Source organism: Astatotilapia calliptera, chromosome 15, assembly GCF_964374335.1.
Source record: "Astatotilapia calliptera chromosome 15, fAstCal68.1, whole genome shotgun sequence".
NCBI lineage: Eukaryota > Metazoa > Chordata > Actinopteri > Cichliformes > Cichlidae > Astatotilapia > Astatotilapia calliptera.
This window is the reverse complement of record NC_137436.1, coordinates 3,844,433-3,864,703: the sequence shown is the minus strand read 5'-3', so window position 1 is coordinate 3,864,703 and position 20,271 is coordinate 3,844,433. Positions and strand designations below refer to the sequence as shown.

The 20,271-nt window shown below is 41.8% G+C and overlaps 1 protein-coding gene across 1 annotated transcript; it reads left to right on the top strand.

The window, feature by feature from the left end:
- Window positions 1–2,351: 2,351 nt before the first annotated feature.
- On the top strand, window positions 2,352–20,271 carry mfsd2b (MFSD2 lysolipid transporter B, sphingolipid). The gene is made up of 15 exons (XM_026194501.2): window positions 2,352–2,497; window positions 2,984–3,333; window positions 6,941–7,066; window positions 7,163–7,287; window positions 11,147–11,270; window positions 13,582–13,660; window positions 13,788–13,969; window positions 15,241–15,331; window positions 16,576–16,697; window positions 17,198–17,281; window positions 18,097–18,180; window positions 18,336–18,445; window positions 19,259–19,402; window positions 19,634–19,810; window positions 19,927–20,271. Exons 2-15 carry the CDS (start codon window positions 3,001–3,003, stop codon window positions 19,973–19,975), a joined length of 1,830 nt encoding a protein of 609 aa, XP_026050286.1. The 5' UTR covers window positions 2,352–2,497; window positions 2,984–3,000; the 3' UTR covers window positions 19,976–20,271.

The following is a 20,271-nucleotide window of genomic DNA, read 5'->3' as shown; positions in this document are numbered from 1 at the left end:
CTCTTAAAAGGCAGCGAAGGTGAAAAGACGCTGTTAAAAATATTTTTGCACTATGCAGCTGGTGACATTTTTTATTATATTCATGTTATTTTACATTCTGGGTGAACAAGGTTGACTAACGCTTGATACAAACAGCAAATAATTATCATAAATACTTCTGTTTTTGGGATATTTCTCTTGTCTCTGGGATAAGGAAGGTCAAATCTAAGGCATTCCCAACAGAGGAGTAAAATTGTTGTTTGACCATTGTAACAAAGGATTATTATCAGCTAGTTATTTATAATAAGTTCATCAACCACATGTTTAAAACAAGACAATATTGGTAAATAGCCTGTGTATGAAGGTTCATGAGGTCGCTGCTGATGGTAAAAGGAAAAACGTTTATTTTGAAGATTGCACAGTGTAACCCACTCCATAAACTGTATAAGAAAAATGGAAATGGTGAGGGTGACACAATCCATTAGTCTTTTTTGTTGATCCAGTTTTCATCTGCTAACACTACAAAGCTTTGTTTGTCTAGTTGGTGATATAAAACTTAGGCCAATGCAGAAGTACCTTTAACCCACAGGTGTCGAACTCCAGGCCTTGAGGGCCGGAGTCCTGCAGGTTTTAGATGTTATAAATCCAATACAACAAATTCAAATTGCTACATGACCTCCTCGACATGTCTTGAAGTTCTCCAGAGGCCTGGTAATGAACTAATCATTTGATTCATGTGTGTTGACCTAGGGTGAGATCTAAAACCTGCAGGACACCGGCCCTCGAGGTCTGGAGTTTGACACCCCTGCTTTAACCAGCTGTTATGACCAGCAGAGGGCAGTTGGTCGGGTTTCAAAAAGAGGCCCACCTCCTTAGAAGTCTAATAAAACCATGAGCTATTCTCTACATTTATCTTGTTATCGCATTTAAAAAGCAACCTATGCTTTACTTTGTGATTTACAAGTTGCTCACATATGAGCATGAGCTTCAGCACCATCCCTCAGTATCTCAGTTGGACCAAACACCAAAATGGCAACCAAGAAAACACCCAGTTTAAGATTTCATACTCATTACAGTTATTATGTAGTCAGAAATCAGTCATGCAGGACAAAACTGTTTTTTGTATAAGGCTGTAAACATGTTTATTTCTGCTGTAAAGTTGTGCATTTTAAAACTGAAGTCTAGGGGACACTTTGGAGACATCTACAGTTGCAAATGTTGGTATCAATCCGATATCAATTAAATACAGGGCCAGTATCGCCAATACTAATACTGATACCGATACTTTAAAACTACAAAGGCAGCTTATGCAGGTAAGAGCCATGTGTTATGATTTATGAGATATCTCATAAGTCATGACACATGGCTGACACATGACATGATGCTGAGCCATATGACTCAGCATCAATTTACACATTCTGAGCAGTTTAATCACTGCCATGTTTGCTTTCTGCAAAAAACACACCTCTGAAACACTTTGGGTCAACTCCTGTTGTTTAAATGTGCTTTAGACTGTGAATAAAATAGATGTGACAGTCAAAACACGTGTTTGAGGAATATTGTTTTTCATTAAACACACAAAATAATCTGTCCTACCATCTCTAGAGGAAGTGCATTTTTCACATTACATTTCACTGTTTGCCTCTCTGATAAGATTGCGCAAATCTCATGCAAATCATCTGAATTTGACATTTTCGTCCGGCTTCTTTGCCTATCATAATAAAAAACGCAACAATTAAAAAAAAAAAGCTTAGTTTGAACGGCATCATTTCTTTTTAGGATTTGCTGCCACTATAGATCTGTAGGCCTTTAGGTCTGGATTTTGGTGCTTCCCGGGGACTAAATCCGCACAATAACTATATAATAGTGAAGACGTTGATGATGATAATAATGCATTGTAAGAAATATGCAGCTAAATTCTTGAGCGCATTTTTTACGAGTTCCGTTTCCGGCTCCCTCTTCCAAAGAAGCACACTAATGCAAGAAGATATGAAACCAAACTGCATTGCATACATTCCACTTGTAGCAACTGCCAGTTCCCATGAATGGGATTCGTGGATTGCAATGACTGGAACACTCTCAGTGTGAAGCACCGATAATGGACTAATAAAAGATTCCTATATGTGATAGACCGTCAGATAACTAACTAGACAATAACACAGGAGCTAAGAAAGACTGATAAAAATATTTTATTTTATACATAAGTGATAAATATAGATAATATAGGAATTCAAAGGTTGGTGTTTTTGACCCGAGCTTAAAGGAGACGATAGTGAGAGATAGTGGCTTGATTGTAAAATGATGCCACTATCTCCCATGTGAAACACCGGTGCGGCCGCTGTAGGGCGCAGCGCGTCACCGTACTGAACGCAGGAGTGGAGACGCGCACCCCGTCTCCATCCTCCGCAGTCTCCTCTCCTGCCCGACAGACTGACTGAGTGACTTGCAGATCACCTCACTGACAGCTCAAAACTAACCTGCTAACTGAGCGGCACCGGCTATTTCCCATCATCACGGGGTGAGTTGATATCTGGTTAATGCTTCTATTATTTTTTATTTTTTTAATGGGCTCTGGTGTTCATGTAGGTATGCAGACTGGTTGTTGATGGATGCACTTACAGTAATAGTAACGTGAGGGCAGACTACACAGGAGGCTACTCCTCCTGCACGGGACATCGTCGCATTTGCGCTCCCGTTTGTGCCGTTTCTCAAAGCCAGCTGTGCAAACATGTCAAATTCTGCATATTTCGGTGGTGCCATGAATTACATTCTAGTTTTATTTTGATCTCAAGACAGTTCGTTTGTTTGTGTGGATAGGTGCGTGTGTGTGAGAGGGAAAGAGAGTGGTATTATTTAGTGAACTCTCCTGCCCTTGCATTTGTCTGTGCGCAAGCATATGAACTCTTTTTTTTCTGTCCTTGTGCTGACAGAGAAAGTGCCTTTAAAAAATGTGTGTGTGACACAACCTGTCTGACTTTGGTCTTTCCTCTTGGCCTCATTCCAGAGCACCACAGCATGTGAATGGCTGCAGAAAGCAGCAGGGTTGTTAGAGCAGAGGAGCAGGAGGAGCTCCCTGCCTCTGGAGCTGTCACTCACCACACACACACCCGAAGTCAGAGCCACATCCAGTTTCAGCCTCTGACACACACCACTCACTGGCAGCAGGCTCCTCGCGCCCTCGCTCACACAAGGAGTCACAGCCACACTCACTTCAACAACAGCACCCCGTCACACACACAGAGGTACGGCTGTCGCCTCACACACAGTCTTTCAGCCATGGCCAAGGGAGAGAGGGGCGTGCAAGGCTCTGAAGGAAAGCCCAACGAACCTTTGTTTCCCAAAACCTCTCAGCAGGTAAGATCTTCTCTTATCATTTGTTTGTTGGTGATTTTTTTCTATTGTGCAGTCTTGCATGTGTGAGTTAATTTTAAGTCTCATAGCTGTAACCTTTGTTTGGACAATTAAGGCTTGCTGAGACTTTCAATCTCAGTTGGTGTCTTTAAGGCTCAGAATGAGTCTGAATTAACTTGATTGGATAAAGTTGGGAAATAGATCTGTTTATTTGCTTATCTGTTTGGGATTAATCACCTCCATTGTTTTCCTGTGACCTATAATCCCTCAGATAACACATTCACTGTCCGGAAGCTGATTATTTTTCATGTGAGTGTTTCCACTGATGACGGCAAGATCGGCTTGATGATTAGCTTCTTTTGTCTGATATCAGTGGTGATTTGCAGTGAAAGAGGCAGTCATTATCACAGCTATTATAGGAGTAAACAGTGACTAGAGGGCAAATTTGCCGTGATTAGAAAATTTGTTGCCTTATGTGTAATTTTTTGTTGTTGTTGTTTCATTTAACCTTATAGATGTTGCACAATGTGTGTGATGAGTTGGTGTGAGGTATGCAAAGCTTTTTTTGTGTGCATGGGAATGTGCTTGCACTTGTAAACCAGTTCAATCAAGAGAAGATTATAGGTCCTCACAAGAACATGACCCACAGGCAAGGGAATGAAAGACAGACAACCAATTCCTTACATGGAGTATTGTTCCTTTGTAAAGACAGATACTACAGTTCGTGGTGTCATCTCAATGCAATACCATAATAGTTAGTCATCTATTCTTTGTTTCGTTAGATTAGCTCAGGGTGTTCGGGGAACGGCAAATGAACCAGTTCTGCAACTATTTCATCTCTGCCAAACTATCAAATATGCGATGCATTTTGTTTCATTGAATTTGACTTGACAGTTGAAATTTTACACGTTTGCTTCAATCAAACGGTTGTGAAGTGGATTACTCTTCAGGCAGCAGAACAGTGATGTGAACATAAAACACGATTCACTTTTTAGCGTCATAAATGGGATTTAAACAAACTCATCTTAGACAAAGAATTGAAATGAAATAAATCAAATGTACATTTACTGGACTAGCTGTTAAGCTCAATACATACAAGTATAAAAGCGTTATAGTCTGATTTTCTGTTACAATAGTTGGATGAACTGCTTTTTTTTTGCACATTTTAAATTGCACATTAAAGAAAAATGGACAAAAAAGACGGGGAAGTTATTACACTATCTGAAAAGTTCAAATCAATAAATGCAAATTATGTGCGATAGAAACAGAACTGATGGATTAGTTGCCTTCACGTGAAGCTAGTGTGCTCCTAACACCGGATCCTAACATGATGTTTCAGATGTGACGGAAAAGTGCAGCGTATGAAAACATCAGCTCTGTAACCGTCCTCAACTATACACACTCACTTTCCATCGTCTCTTGAATCTATTAATCTATACATTTCAAGTTGAACTACCTTTAAAACAAAGGAAGGATTAAAGGTGTTTTACAGCGTAGACTCTTGCGTTCCATTCTCTCTGAAAGATGAGGACTACAAAAGGAATGTTGCACGTGAAACACATATTCTCTTTGAAACTACTTGAAACTCAGATGACATGATAGATGCACACTGAGTAGTAGCATGGGAAATTATACACCAAGAACTTTCCAATCCATCACAAAAGCGCTCGTCACATTGCGATGATATCTATTCATATGCAGTATTGTCGGGAGAAAGAATAAATCACTTCTGCGCACTAGTTCATGTTTCGATTTTGGATAAAATCCAAGGGCCTTGAGCCATGTCACTAAGCCCACTGTGGACATTTATAATGGCCTGCTGCCATCACTTTACTTTCATGCTTATAATCCATAAGCTGAATGGAGGGCAAAAAGCTGCTCTTGTTGACACAGATAACTGGATTCTGTGGCGTAAACCTGATGCACCAAAATGTCCAAAACCCTTTCAGCGACTCAACATGGATCCATTTTTACCAGGCTGACATTAGCATTGCAAACACTGAGTGTGTGCATTTTTTCTTTGATAGCAAAGCTCAGTTTTTCCCTCCCTCGCTTCTTTAATTATTCTCAGTCCTAAATCATTTTCCCTCAGTTTCATTAACTTTAGAGATTAGTCTGTCCTTGCCCCTTTGCTCACTGTATGAACTCTCCAAGTACTCTGTTTTTAAATGTGTTTTTCTTTGTGTTTTTTCCCCTCCTCAGACAGTGTTTCTGTATATATACAGTTTGTTTGTGTGTGTCTATGCTGACTTGTGTGCATGTGGTTTTTTACGTTTGGGCATCCAGCGAACAGTAGCAGGGATATCCTGTTTATCCTCTTTGACGATAAGAAGTCAGTACTGAAAGATGGAGTGTAAGATTTTGGGGGGGAAAGAAAAAGTGTTTTGAGACACAGAGAGAGTATTTTCTGCACATCATCAGTTAAACAGCATTCTCCAGACACCAAAGACTTTGATTTTTTTCCCCTCTCCAATTAGGGGTAATTGCAGTGAGAGCAGAAGAAGAGAGAGTTTTGAAGCCGGAACCGCCGCGCAGCCTTTACTTACCTCTGACCCGCTTGTCTTGAGATTGAATAATTACACACCTCCCTCCTGGTAATTGTCGTTCTCCAACCCCTTCCATATTTTGATGGGGGGAAGAGAAAATGTGAGGCGGATAATAACAGTGTGTCAGTAGGGGTTGAGGCCACTTTGGTGATTTATGTCTTTCATGCAGCTCTGAGGGGAGTAGCTGTGGACCAGCCTGGCCACTAGATGTGTGTCGACTCTGCTGTTTGTGCGTCTGACACTAAAGGTTGTGCAGTCCAGAAGGAGGAAAGGGGAAAAAAGGTCGATATGTGTTCACAGCCAGTTGTAAATATTGGGCTCCCTAGACTGCGGTGTCTCGTCGTATTCGCGTCTGAAGATGAAAGCTCGCCCTTGCTAAACACAAATGCGCAGAGTCACATGCCTGATGGTTTTAGCAGAGCACGGGGAAGGAAATGGAGACTCGGTGGGTTTCTTCGGCTCCTCTGTGGGCTCTGTGTCTGCACACATAGACCACAGTGCTAACAGCTGGCAGGGGGTCTTCTTCTGATCCTTTTTTTGAAATTGTATTTACACACAGTCACATTCCCACACAGTCATGAATGAGCAAAGAGAGGCAAAGATAAAGGGAGATGTGATCACCGTATTATGCAGTTTGGGCTGGGGTTATTTGAAGGAGTGCAGTTCACAGTCAAACACATGTCATATGTGACGTTTCTTTACACTGAATCACTGCATCATTGCAACAGGAAGATATAGAGGAAATGTTATTTTTGGAGCACCACGAATTGGAAAGGACACCTCTTTGTGTTGTAAGCCTGTTCTGATGACTTAAAAAATGTGAGAGGGACACACCTTCATTTGTGTTGGTGTGTCTGGGAAGAGTTTCTGACTGAAGGAACTTACAGTACATCTTTCAACATTTTTAAGATAAGATAAGATAAGATAAGATAACCTTTATTAGTCCCACACGTTTTAAATATGCTTATGACTATTCTAGTCTTGTATGTGCAATAAATATATACTTACTGCTGTGATCTAAATATGCTGGTGTGTTTTGTCCCTTCTCACATCTGTTTGCCCAGACCGACCTGAGCCAGAAGTTGTCGCTATGCAGCAAATTGTGTTTTGCCATCGGCGGCGCGCCCAAGGAAGTGGCTGCCAGCGCCACAGGATTCTTCCTGCAAATCTACCTGCTCGACGTTGCTCAGGTAAGCGCACTGGAAGCGACTTTCACAGATGAAAAAATGAGCTGGTATGGAAATGTGTGCCTGTGAGTTCCAGCGTGTCCCTGTTGCGCTCCACAGATTAACGCCTTCCAGGCCTCCATGGTGCTGTTCATCGGTAAAGTCTGGGGTGCTGTGACCGATCCTGTGGTCGGTTTCTTCATCACAAAAAGCAAATGGACCAGGATTGGAAGACTCATGCCCTGGTGAGACCCTCTCCTCTCTCTCCATAAACTAATACAGGAAAGCTGAAATGATAATTTGTTCCCAGTTTGATGGAATTTTAAAAACTGGCTGTGTATTCTTATAAACGCCAGTTGATACCACTGGCAGAGACATTCACTGAGGATTCTTCCAATAAAACACACAAATACTAAGTGAATTCATAAATGTGTGTTCCCCAACTGGAATAAAAGCATACACTGCATAAAGTGGAAGTTATAAGACTGCATCATAATATCTATAATGATTGTCTTTACTCCAGATTCCTGTAAAGATTCAATCTAAACTGTTTATGGAACTATTTACCGAAACTATAAAGCTAGGGTATGTAATTCTTGGTTTCAGTGTCTTATGTAAACGACTGCAATTTGTTGACAGACCCTGGGACTCACTTAGGTTTGCTCCCACTCTCTCAGACATAATATGGCCCCCACATGATGCTAATGTTTATGCAAAAACAACAACAAAAACAAGCTGTGTGCTCCAGTTTTGGAAAATTATTCTCCAACTCGAGTCTGTCACCTGAGGATTGTGCTAGATAAACAGCCGTTATGCTTGAATTTGTTGTTTTAGACACTCCCTCTGACACTCCCACACAAGGAGAAAAAACAGGGACGTTCATCTGCATTTGTTCATAAATCATCCGCTGGTGCTCTCTTAAATACATTTACGTAATGTGCCACGTCCCATTTCTTTTTGCTTTATCTGCAAGCTCAACCTCAGCATCTCAGGGGGCTTTGAGTGCAATTTGAATTTTGCGACTTTGTAAGTGTGGATTATACGACGCTATCAACTCAGTTTCGAAAATCATCCCATAAGCAGCTAAACCGAGTATATGTCTTTTGAACACACTGGCATGACACTTGATGTAATTTACACAAGCAGGCAATCTAATGCCTCCTCCATTATAAACCATAGATTAAACACTGGCTGACAGTGCTGGAGGGGGACCAAGTCAAGTGTGGCCAGCCAGCCACATTCAGTAGCAGACAGATGCTGATGTTAAATCAGCTTCGATTACCCCTGGGAAGCTGTCGGTGTGCGCATATGTGAGTGTGCCCACTGTGAACCTGTAGTGTTTATGGGCATTTTTAATGTGTGTTTTTGGTCATAATTGTGATGAGATGCGTGCAAAGCCTTCTTTGGGAAGTCCCCTCTGTCCATTCGGCAGGAAGTGCTTTTCTCTTCCCTCTGGCTGACCCATCCACAACCAGACATTAAGTGATTTGTATCTGCGCCTTCAGTTCTTAAGGATGGAGTCTTTTAGCCTAAAACGCATCCCTTGGGTACTGCCGTGTTTGTTATTTGTGAAGGCAGCAAACCACCATCACTGTGGCAAGCCTGAGAAAGCAGATTTATCAGATTGTCTCCATCAGAGACAGACAGAGTGAGAGTTAAGTGACAGAATTTGTTTAGTTAAGTAAACGTAGCCAAAAACAGACAATAAAAGTATATTCAATTATTAGTAAGTGTCCTACAGTTATAGCTTTAAATACCTGAGAGCTGAAAAGTATCATCCGCAAAACTCAAAATGCTACATATTAAGTAGTACAAACCCTTATTTTAATCTTAACAAGTGCTGAACTTCTGTTGACTGCAGTGGCGTTTGTTTCATTAGCCGTGACAGCTATCAGGCTGACCGCTGTACAGACCGGTCAGCAAAGTCCTCGCAGGGACACATTTAGAAAACCTTGCTGTCTAAGCTGCCAAGATATTTCACATCCGTTGTGGGGTTCAGCGCTAGTAGCCTCGACACCAGATCGCAGGTCGGCTAACTAAACTGCCCTCACTTGGGTTTGGGAGCACTGTGACAAACATAGATGGGAGGTTTTGATGAAAACAAAGAGATAAATACATGAAACAAAAGCAGGTGTAGCTGGTGAACAGTTTTATGGTTCCTTGTATTACAGAGAACTTGTCACAGTCGTCACATGTAAAGAAAGCCAATGCTACAGTCACACGAGGGGAAGCAGTGGTTAGATACTGCAGTATGAACAAAATTATTGCTTGTAATCTCGTTGCCTTTGAAATGGGTGCTTTGAAGGAGAGGTGCAGTTCTGTGCCGTCTTCAAAGCGTCTTTGGCGCATCACAACGGCGATCAAACAACAATGAGACAGAGTTAGTGTGCTATCAGCTTGTGATTGAATGGGGTCAAGTTGCAATCACTTTGGGATTAGATCCTATATGATTTGCAGTGTGCTAGCAATCAATCTGAGCTTATAAATTAAACAGCGATTATTTGCAAACCCACACTGAGCTGTCTGAGAGTGATTTCAGACAATCTGACCCAAACTGCAACTGTCTGGAGACAAGTTGCCTCCCTAAAGGCGACCACTGTGATCACCCCTGCGCCTCGACAGCCTGCTAATCTGAGCGATTACTGCAAGCAAAATCCTTCACCGCAATCAGTGATTTTTACTAGTCACAACAAATGTAGTGGTTTTAAAAGTAAAATACTTAATATGTGAGGGCAGTGGAAATATAACACGGCATAAACAGGAAATGCACATGGAAAGTACAACAACAGTACTTGAGTAAATGTACTTATATATCCACTGGGATATATGAACATGACTAAGCCTAAAATCAGCAAAGAAAGTGTAATCTCACCTACACAACCTCTTCCAAATCCCCTTTGCCCAGTCGCACATCTTTTAATTAACATGCCACAAATGTCCCCGACAAGTCACTGAGGAGAGAATTGTAAGTGCCAGGTACTTATCAATCTTCTCTGGTTTAATTAAGGCTGTGCAAATTATTAGGACAGGTGTGACAGGTGTGTAGTCATGCGTGCATGACGTGTGAGAGAGTATGCTAGTGTTTGTGTGTGCTTGTGTGTGTGTGTGCGTGCCTTTGTTGCCTCTCCCCGGACATAGTCATCTTGCAGGAACATTCTAACTGTCCCATTCACCGGCCCCGGGGCCCTTTCATCGCTCCCATGACCAAGCGGTCAATACTGCAGCACCAGCGATGTCAGTCGCCTTTGTTACAGCAAACAATCAGGAAGAGAGTGAGGTAGCCAAGCTGGATGATGCCAGAAATGACTGCAATCAACCTCTCTCTACCTCTTTCTCCCACTTTCTCTTTCCTGGCGAAGAGCAGGTCAGAGGTCAGAGCCCCCGTGGGTTTTGTGACAGTCACCTAAATTCAATCGTTCTGTTTTTTCCCCCCACCTGCAGATGTGGCTGTGCTACAGCTATTCCGGTCTGCACTGCGGGATAAACTCCATTTACTGTTTAGAGGAGCAGGGTTGGTGATACATACTGATGTCTGCAGCCAAGTCATGCTGTCCATCATCCATCATCTGTCAGCATTTCTCTTCATTTTGAACACACAGCTGTTTGCTTTAACCATAATGATACATATCCGTTGTTTACTTATGTATTATACATGGCCCACAACGTTTTAGAAGAAAATCCCAAAAAAACTAGCACAACGCGACAGAATTGCTTCATGCTGCGTTTGCACGAGTGTGGACTACATATTTGCGTGCTTGTGTATGTGGATCTTTCATGAGGATTTGAAATACTGCGGTATTCCCCTCCCAAGGCAGATTCCTGCCATGCTTACAACATTATCATTTAGCATTCAGCTTAAACTGACTGTAATCTGACAGAAATATGGCCTCAAATTACCAGCGCTATGAAAATGACAGAGCACAGCTGCTGTAACACTTACTGTGACAGGTTGAAGCGGTGACGATGGAGGATTTGAATTCAGATCCAAGTTTGTCGCCTTTTTAGTAGGTGGTGTTTTTTAATGAAACCTTTTCAGAAACAATCTGATATTTTTGCTTCTGTATGTTTAGTTTTATCTGACACACTGTCATTTGTCTTCTACAGGATGGTGGGTTGCACTCCTTTCCTGGTGATCTCGTACTTCTACCTGTGGTACGTTCCTCCTTTCAGTGGCAGCCGGTTCATCTGGTACCTCGGCTTCTACTGCCTCTACCAAACCCTCATCACCGTGAGTATGCACGCTCTGTCAGAACTGTGTGCGTTTAAGAAATTCAGATTTATGTGTGTGCGATGCTTCAGATAACTCGGAGGGACTGCGCATTCAGTACAAGAGAGATGTCAAGTTGAAACGGGAGATAAAAGCTCTGACTGATGCAGCTCACAGTCTGCAGATGACAGATTATGTAACGTATAGACAAAACGCAGAAAACGTTGGGAATAACAAGATTTCAAAGTGGAAATGATTACAGTCATCTCATGCAGGCTCTGACAGCCCCTCGTAGGATTTCTGCTTTGATTTGTGAGATGAGCAGCAGATTAAAACCCAGAGCGCTTAAACACCTTACCTCAAATGGGGAAGTGTAGCTATTTAAGTTCCCTTTTGTTGTGATGGTCCAAACCATTCCTCCTCCTCCTCTTTCTGTTCTGATTCTGGGGCACCCCATATAGTATGTGCTGCAGAGCATGTAGCCCACTGCAGCCACACTGTGGTGAACTGTAACGGCATGTCATTCTAACTACTTGATAAGTATACGGTCAGTCCTGCCAGGAACCTCTTGCCGGATAAATGCTGGTTGCCACTTTTAGCCGCCCTTCATTGTCTCTGCCTGTGTGTTTGTGTGAAGTTTTCTGGGAAAGCGCAGCTGTTATCATTCACAGTCTGTAAACAGAGGTTAGAATTCAACATTTCCTTTGTTTATGCAATCAACTAATAATAGCTTTCCATCTAATTAATCAGTTTTCATTCACCTCTGTGTAGGAAAGTTTGATTCCCAAATGTGTTTGCATCCAGGAAAAGCCCCATAAATGACATGCTGTACAGGAGAGCGATGGCTGAAAAAAGTCCTTACAGAGTCACATTTATTTTCGTTGTGGCTATGCATACTCATTTGGCCACAGTGCTGACTGAGCCCTTGTGTAAATTACAAAGTGAAGCAGGACTTGGTTTGCTCGCCTTTTCTCTGGGAGAGGTGGTGAGAAAGGAGAAAACAGATCTGAGGTTGGCCAGCATGGAAACTGCAGAAATTGCTGTTGATATTTATATACCGTGTATATTTTTCTTCAGCATTCTCTCTGGAATATATAGATAAAAGGCATTAAGGGTGTTTCCAGTTATGAGCCAGATTTTGTTTTTAACAGTTTGACTGGACTTTAGCACAGTAGGGCTATGAGTTACATTCTTCTTTTGTATACACGGACTGTCAAAAAATGATGGACATAGCCACTGAGACATCACCCATTGCTTTAAAGCTTTGAATTTAGCATTTTGGCTGCAACAATCTTGTTTTTCTTTTGTTTTGCTTGTTTGTTTGTTTTTTTGGAGCCAAAAGACTGTGGCATGCTAAACGATCAGCTAACAAGCCTGGTTAGCCAAATACAAAAATACTAGCTTTTCACTCATCAGAATTGGGTTGTTTTCTTGGTCACACCATGTTATTTGTTAGATGATTGCACCAAATAAAATAATTTGACATAATTTAATATAGAATAATTTAAGAAAATTGCTCCAAAAGAGACCAAGAGGATCTCAGCTAACAACCTTAGTTAGCTGAGGTGAAGGCTAGCATACAGTTAGCAGCTACACTGACTCACTTAAATCTCACCTAAATAATAAGAAGTAATAAGAAGTAAAATATATTAGAGGAGTAGGAAATAAGCTTTACACATTAATAATTTCTTGTACCAGACCACAATATTTATTTCTGCTGTAATGTTGGTCATTTTAACATAGGCAGCTTAAGGGACTTTTTGAGCCATCTTAAGTGACTATTTGAGGAAGCTTTATGGCACTTAAGTGGTTTACTTCTTCAGCCCCTTGTAAATTGTTCTTTGTTTAAATGCTAATATCAGCATGGTAATGTGCAAACATTTTTAAGGATGAAGGCAATCTTTTTAGATTTAGGTATTTGGAAAAGTTAAGAGAGAGATATTTAGATTTATCTTGTAGGGACTATTAACATGCTTGCTTAATTTTATGGCTATCTATCTATTAGATTTTGACACATACTATGAAAAAATGTTCACCTCATGTTGGTGCCTGAGGGTAGGGAACTACTGTTGTTATGAGTCGTCTTCTGGGGACCACGATCGGAGCGCAAAATTCGATTGTAACTGATTCAGTAGCAGCGGAGACACATTTTGTTCTGGACCAAAGTATTACAACCTTCAATCTTCTAGAAATAAGCCGCTAGCAATGCTAAAAATAAAATAAAATACCTTCATTATCTTTTCCTTTCCTCAGGAGACTTGTGCAACTGTTTGCCTATCTGTTATGCAGGACTTGCATTTATTTCTGTCCACGTCTTTCTGCTCCTCTTTAGTGTTTCCATGTGCCTTATTCTGCTCTCACAATGTTCCTGAGCACGGACCAGAAGGAGAGAGACTCAGCCACTGCCTACCGTAAGTTTTAATATGCACAAAGTTCTTAATGCCTGCAGTGCTGAATTAATCTTTGCTCTAGCTTTTCATTTGCATAGCGTTTGAAGTGCTGCAACCAAGAGTTGGACCTTTGCTCATTTGATGACAGGAATGACAATGGAGGTCCTGGGGACACTTGTGGGTGCTGCCATCCAGGGACAGATTGTGGCCAGCGCTCACACTCTGAAACACTGCCCTACCAGCAACATGTCGGCTGGTTACCTTGGCAACAGCAGCGGGGCAGAGATCGTGAAGAGCATGGTGCACTCCAAGGAGTACCTGTCATATGCTGTAAGTATCACCGTGCCAAGCCAGGAAGCCAGGTGTGCTAAAAGTAGGGCAAAGAGTTGGTTTGAAAATAACTTCTAGTTTACCTCGGGGCTGTGGCGTGTGTGTGTGCTCAAGGCAGTTATAGAGAATATTAGAGGCTAAAAAAAGCAGTGATGAATGAGAAGGAGGATTGTTCACAATTGGCTCCATATTTACTGTCTACAGGTTCTTTTACTTTTACCTTTTTACTCCTATGTTTACCTCGTGGGAGTGAAAGGAAACACCACTGTTTGATATCTGATCCTGAGCCAGCTTCTCCCTCACCACCACAAAGGGGGTGCTTCCCCTGGCATCACACTCCACATCTTTCCCCATTGCACTGAGGGGTCGCCACAGTCTGCCAGTCATTGGGCTTGTTTATGCCTCACCCAGAACATTTGAAGCCATCTTACATACAATGTAATGTGTTCAATATATTAATGTCTTATTTGCAGCTTAGGTTAAAGTTGAAAAAAAAGGGGAAAGGGACACATTCATGTCCGCATTTCAGTTTGCAGAACTGTGAATAAACTGAGCATCCATCATGAGACTTTTTTTTGTGAAGATGAAACAAGCCAGAGTCCAATCTGTCCAGTGTTGGATTTGGGGTTGCACCGCAGCTATTTGGGCTTCAAATGGTTCTTTTTCAATGGATTTTGGGTGAACCCTATCAGGGCAGCCCAAACCCTCTGCAGCCACCCACTAAATTCCTCCGTGGTTGCTGGTGAGGGTGGCACACCGTCTGGGCAAACTCCGTCTGCCCTCAGAAACAGGGAGTGTTTGATGTGCATAAATAATAATGAACTGCTGGGCTGAGCCGCATGGAAAAATAGCAAACAAACAGAGGTTGTTTAAGGCAGAGCAGTTCCTGTTGGTTTACAGCTTTAAATGTCTGTATTTTGGGATACGGATCTACTTGAGGTTTCTTCCTGTTCCTGCTAGTATTTGGAAAGCAAGATGTGCACGGATAGTTTGGCTCCCCATAGACGTCACGTCAATAAATCATGCACTGCTGAGTGATAGAATGACAAAGAATTGAAGAAAATAAAAGCCATGTAGGCTAAAAACTGGCACATTCTGTGTCGTTTGTTTCCAAAAATTGATCTATAGCATGTTAAAAAGAAAGAGTTAAATTTTTTAGGGCACTATGAATTAAAGATTGCAGAAAGTCTCAAAATAGACTGTGTTGTGTCGCCTCCATGAAACGAGATAGCTAGATGGAGACATGACTGTACGTTTCTTTCTCTCTGCAGAAGCAGGTGTACACGATAGCTGCCGGCGTTATTGGAGGCGTATTCGTCATCTGCACTGTGGTGATGTTCCTGGGTGTCAAAGAGAGAGACGGTGAGGACTTAATTTTTGTGTGATTGTGTGTTAATGAGTATTGAAATTGACCAAAAAAAGGTTAATCAGTTGTAATAGTTGACATTCAAGGTTTTAAGCAAAGGTTACGCAAACATCTTCAAAGACTTTGTCAAAAATGGACAAAATCGCTCACAGATTGGAAGGTCTCAAAGGACACCAGGTTAACTTGTCATCAACTCTCCATCAGGAGAACGGTGATCAACAGTGGGTGCTTGGCAGGAAAAAGCCACTGCCCTACAAAAACAACCCTCTTGCCTTTGTGAAGCTTGCCAACGGTCACGTGGACAGGCTGCTTGAACAATGTTTTGCGGACAGGAATGACCAAGGTAGAACACTTTGGTTTTAAATGAGAAGCTTTATGTTAAGAGAAAAGAAAACACTTCATTCCAACCATAAGAGTCGACCCCACCTCTGAAAAATAGGGTTTTAGTAATGTTCTGCACCGGAACGGCATCATAGAAAACGTCTGGACATCTGAACCAAATCCAAGTGATTCATAAAGCAAAATAATGGCCTTAAGCAAGCATTTCTGCCAAGGAAGGTTATTGCTTTGAAACAGTTTGAGTAGAGTTTGGACCTTGAGCCGACAGAAATGTTGTGGAAAGACTTGAAGTGAGCAGTTTAAGTGAAGAAAATCACAAACATCTGAAAGTTTAACCGGTTCTACACAGAGGAATGGACATGGATTGGAATACATCTAAATCAATGTGCAGGACTGGTCAACGGTCAGCAGAAGAATTTAGTAACTATTTTTACTCTTGTAATATTTATATAAAAAAATCAGTTAAACTTGTCCGAAAACTGTTATTCAGTGAGGCCCCCGAGGAACTGTTTCAGGATTAAACCAGTTTCGCTGAGACCAAATTAGTTTTCTACCCAACATATTTCATAACTGGACTTTTGTTGCATGATACCAGTATAATAAAATAAAAAAAAACGAACAAATACAGGAAAATTTTAATCTAAACCTATCTAGAAATTGATAACACAATACTTAGAGTTACTGGAATATGTAAGAACATATATACTGGGCTACGTCTCATAGATGTGATCACATTAGCTCTCATTCTCTGCTCTTTATTATAAATGACACCTCTAACTGAGACAAGCACAGTCCACTGCAATGCAGGGGCAGTTCCAGTAGTTCCAGTGAGCAAATCTATCAGCTTTCCCTTGCTGGGTGTTATTTGATATACTGCTTATTCTAATTCCTCGTGTTTCAGATCCATACGCCCCGAAGACCGAGAAGCAGGTCTCTTTCCAGCAGGCCTTCGTCCTGGTGATGAGGCACGGGCCATACCTCTCTCTGACCGCTGCATTCCTCTTCATCACTGTTGCCATTCAGGTAAATTTATTGGCAGAACACTTCTCAGTCATGACACTCGGCCTTACAGTAAATGGAGACCTTACAGCGTGGGAGAACTGCTGGCGCTCGATGATGATTTGATCAGAGTAGAAGAGCACTTACTGAAAGCTCATCGTTTTTAAGCGTGTTGTGAGTCGCAGGGCTATTGGGAGTGATACCAGCAGTGTGTTCTTGCTTTTTGTTTATCACATGTGCGCGGATGCTCACTTTTCAACCTCACTTTAACGCTGTTTAAATGATTGCAAACTTGTCCAATTTTGCATCAGATCTGGTTCTCTGTATTTCATATATCCTCTCATCTCAGAGGAGTTATCAGCTGTCTTCTGCGAAAGCCCCAGAGCGGGAATAAATCCCGGCAAAAACACTGTCAGCAGCTTCTCCAGTCACTTTATTTGGCGCTCAGCATAGCAAGAGTGCACAGCTACAGTGCTGAATAGACAAGACTGAATATCTGAATGTTTCATCTCTGGTTTTTGCAGCTGATCCAGAGCAACTTTGTCCTCTTCTGCACTTATGCAGCCGACCTGAGGGATCATTTCCAGAATATTGTACTGACCATCCTGGTGAGTACAGCTTTTAGCACTGAAGATCTGCAACATTAACGTAACCAAATGTAACACCTTGTGCATTTTAACTACAATGTAATGTGGGGAGCTCGACTTCATTTCACATCATGTGCCACATAATCAATGTGAAGAACTTTTAACTTCAAATTTAATCCCTGAGACATCTTATTATAGAAAAAAAGCAATGAACAGTACGTTCTTGTACATGATGAAGAAATGCTGCTGTTGTAAATGAAAGAAATCTGTCAGCACAAGAGGCATAATTTGTAAAAAAAATAAACATGTAAAATTACAATTTAATTCAATTTAATTCAGTTTTATTTACGTAGCTCCAAATCACAACAGCAGCTGCCTCAAGGAGGTTTTAATTGTAGGTAAAGAACCGACAGTGATACAGAGAAAACAACAGTCAAACAGTACCCATATGGGCAAGCACTTGGCGACAGTGGGAAGAAAAAACTCCCTTTTAACAGGAAGAAATCTCAGCAGAACCCTAATTGAATTTTATATCTATTACCTACTTTGGTGTAGTATGAACCACAGGAGGAAAAGCTGTAAAATGTGTGAAAACACTGTTGAAAATCCAAAATCTGTGTAAATCTGTGTCATTTACATTTCCAAAGCTGTCCAATGGGCCGGATTGAAGTGTTCGCGTTACTTGGTGTAAAGGATTATTATTTTGTCCAGTATTAGCACTACTTGTCATGTTATTTTAAATGTTGACCATCTTTCCTAATACTATTGTTTCTTTTGTAAGTTCTAAATTAACTTACAGACTAAGTCACTTTACGCTTTTGCACACATCTGCTCAGGTATCCGCAGTAATAAGCATTCCACTGTGGCAGTGGTTTCTGCAGAGATTTGGGAAGAAGACGGCAGCTTTTTGTGGCATCACCGTGAGTAAATTGGTTTTATTTTTGTAACATTCAGCTTTGACCATCAGACTTTTTGTTTGTGCCTTCTTGTGGATGAGCTTTTAAAGTGTTTGTCTTGACCAAAGAAACAGTTTTAAGAAAGTTTGTTTTTTATGGATGTGTGTTTGTCTCTCCAGTGGATCCTGCCCTTCACACTGATGTTGGTGTTCATCCCTAACGTCATAGTGGCTTACGTTGTGGCCGTCTCCTCTGGACTCACTGTGGCTGCATCGCTCCTCCTGCCATGGTGAGACTCAACAGTTCAGATGAAACACGCTCGTCAACATAAATTAGGTGTAAATATTTGTGCTAAAATTTTAAAAGCCCTGTAGTGAACGGTCCCGTGAGCGTCCCTGCCATCTGCTAAGTAATATAAATTTGGTTGCCCCGCCCCTTGTTATAAAGGATTAAATAAAACTGAAATCCCCTAAGCCGCTGATATTGTTTACCTAAATTCAACCCTGCTATATGTATGCTCTGCTGTTCATTTTAATCCCCTTTTGATTTGATGCAAAATGTCATTAGTCAAGCCATTCTGTCAGAGGGCCCTGAGCGCTCACCAAGGTCATGCCACGGTCATGAAATGATGTCATTTTTAAGAATTACAGGACCCGTCTACTATAAATCTTCCATACCATCACAGAGCCCCGGCAACACCAGAGGTATCACTACATCTGTTTTCCAGTCGTTGCTAAGGCCCTCGCCTCTCCTCACTCATCTCTTTTCCCCTCCCTTTAAAAACCTAAATTACAGCCTCCTGAGGGGGGCCTGTTTATTTTGGAAGGGGCTGATTGTTTATCCTGTCCCGCCCGCTGCTCATCATCTAATCGTGTTATTAGCTCTGTAATTTTGGCCCACTGGTATATCAGAGCTCTGACCTCACATCGCTGCGCGCTGGGATCCTGACTGCACGTGTGAGATAACCTAAGTAAGAGCACGAGGGAGGTCTCGGCGCGTATCAGCTTAAAGTTTTACCATGGCTCACTGTGATGTTGAACTTTTATGACAAACGACACATGCTCATTCAGCTCTGCACGCCTGTTTTTGTGCTTCAATCCAGGTCGATGCTGCCAGATGTGGTGGATGACTTCAGGTTGGCCAACCCCTACTGTAAAGGCCACGAAGCCATCTTTTACTCCTTCTATGTCTTCTTCACCAAATTTGCCTCTGGGATCTCCCTGGGAGTGTCCACCCTCTGCCTGGAGTAAGTCTGCATTACTGTTACACATGCATGATTAACTCAAGCGCTGCGCGATATTCTACGTCTGCACTTAGCATGTCATGATACCTCACCGAAATGCATTAACCCCTGGTGCGATGCATAATTCATCACACGAAAGGTGTCGAGTTTGCTCATCTGCAGGGCTGCACAGTGCGGCCTGATGCTCATTTCCTCTCGCGCATTTTAACAGAGCCTCTCCGTCATTGCTTGTAGGTTTGCAGGATACGACACAGGCGCCTGCAAGCAGCCTCCCCCTGTGGTGTACACCCTGAAGCTACTGATCGGCGCCGCCCCAGTGGCCTTCATCGTCACGGGCTTAATGATCCTGCTCCTCTATCCCATCACTGAAGATGTACGGCTTAGGAATAAAGTCTGCCTGGAGGAGCTAAGGTGAGAAAGAAACCTGTAACCTTTGACCTCTATACTGACGTTTGAAGTGTATAGGAGAAAATTGACTGGACTCAAACGCTGTATTTGAAACCAGTGTCTCTGTGTCTCTCACATAGGAAACAAAGCATCGGCTCCAGAACAGTGGAAGATCCGAGTAACGTGTGACCTAAACGTCGAATGGAGTGAAGACGCGAAGCCACGGATTCCAGTAATGCGTCTGGGAAGTTGCTCATTAGTGTACATTACACTGCTAAATAGATTTAATGTAAACATTTTTGTTTCATTTTCACATGTACTGTACAGTCATACTGGATATATATAAATATATGAGATTACTTAATTTATATAAATGAATGTATAGAGTTATTTGCTGTGTTTAGCTCTACAACACTGTTATTTATTTATAATATATGATTCCAAAAGGTTTGATGATATGAGATGAATAAATGTTGTAGAGAGTG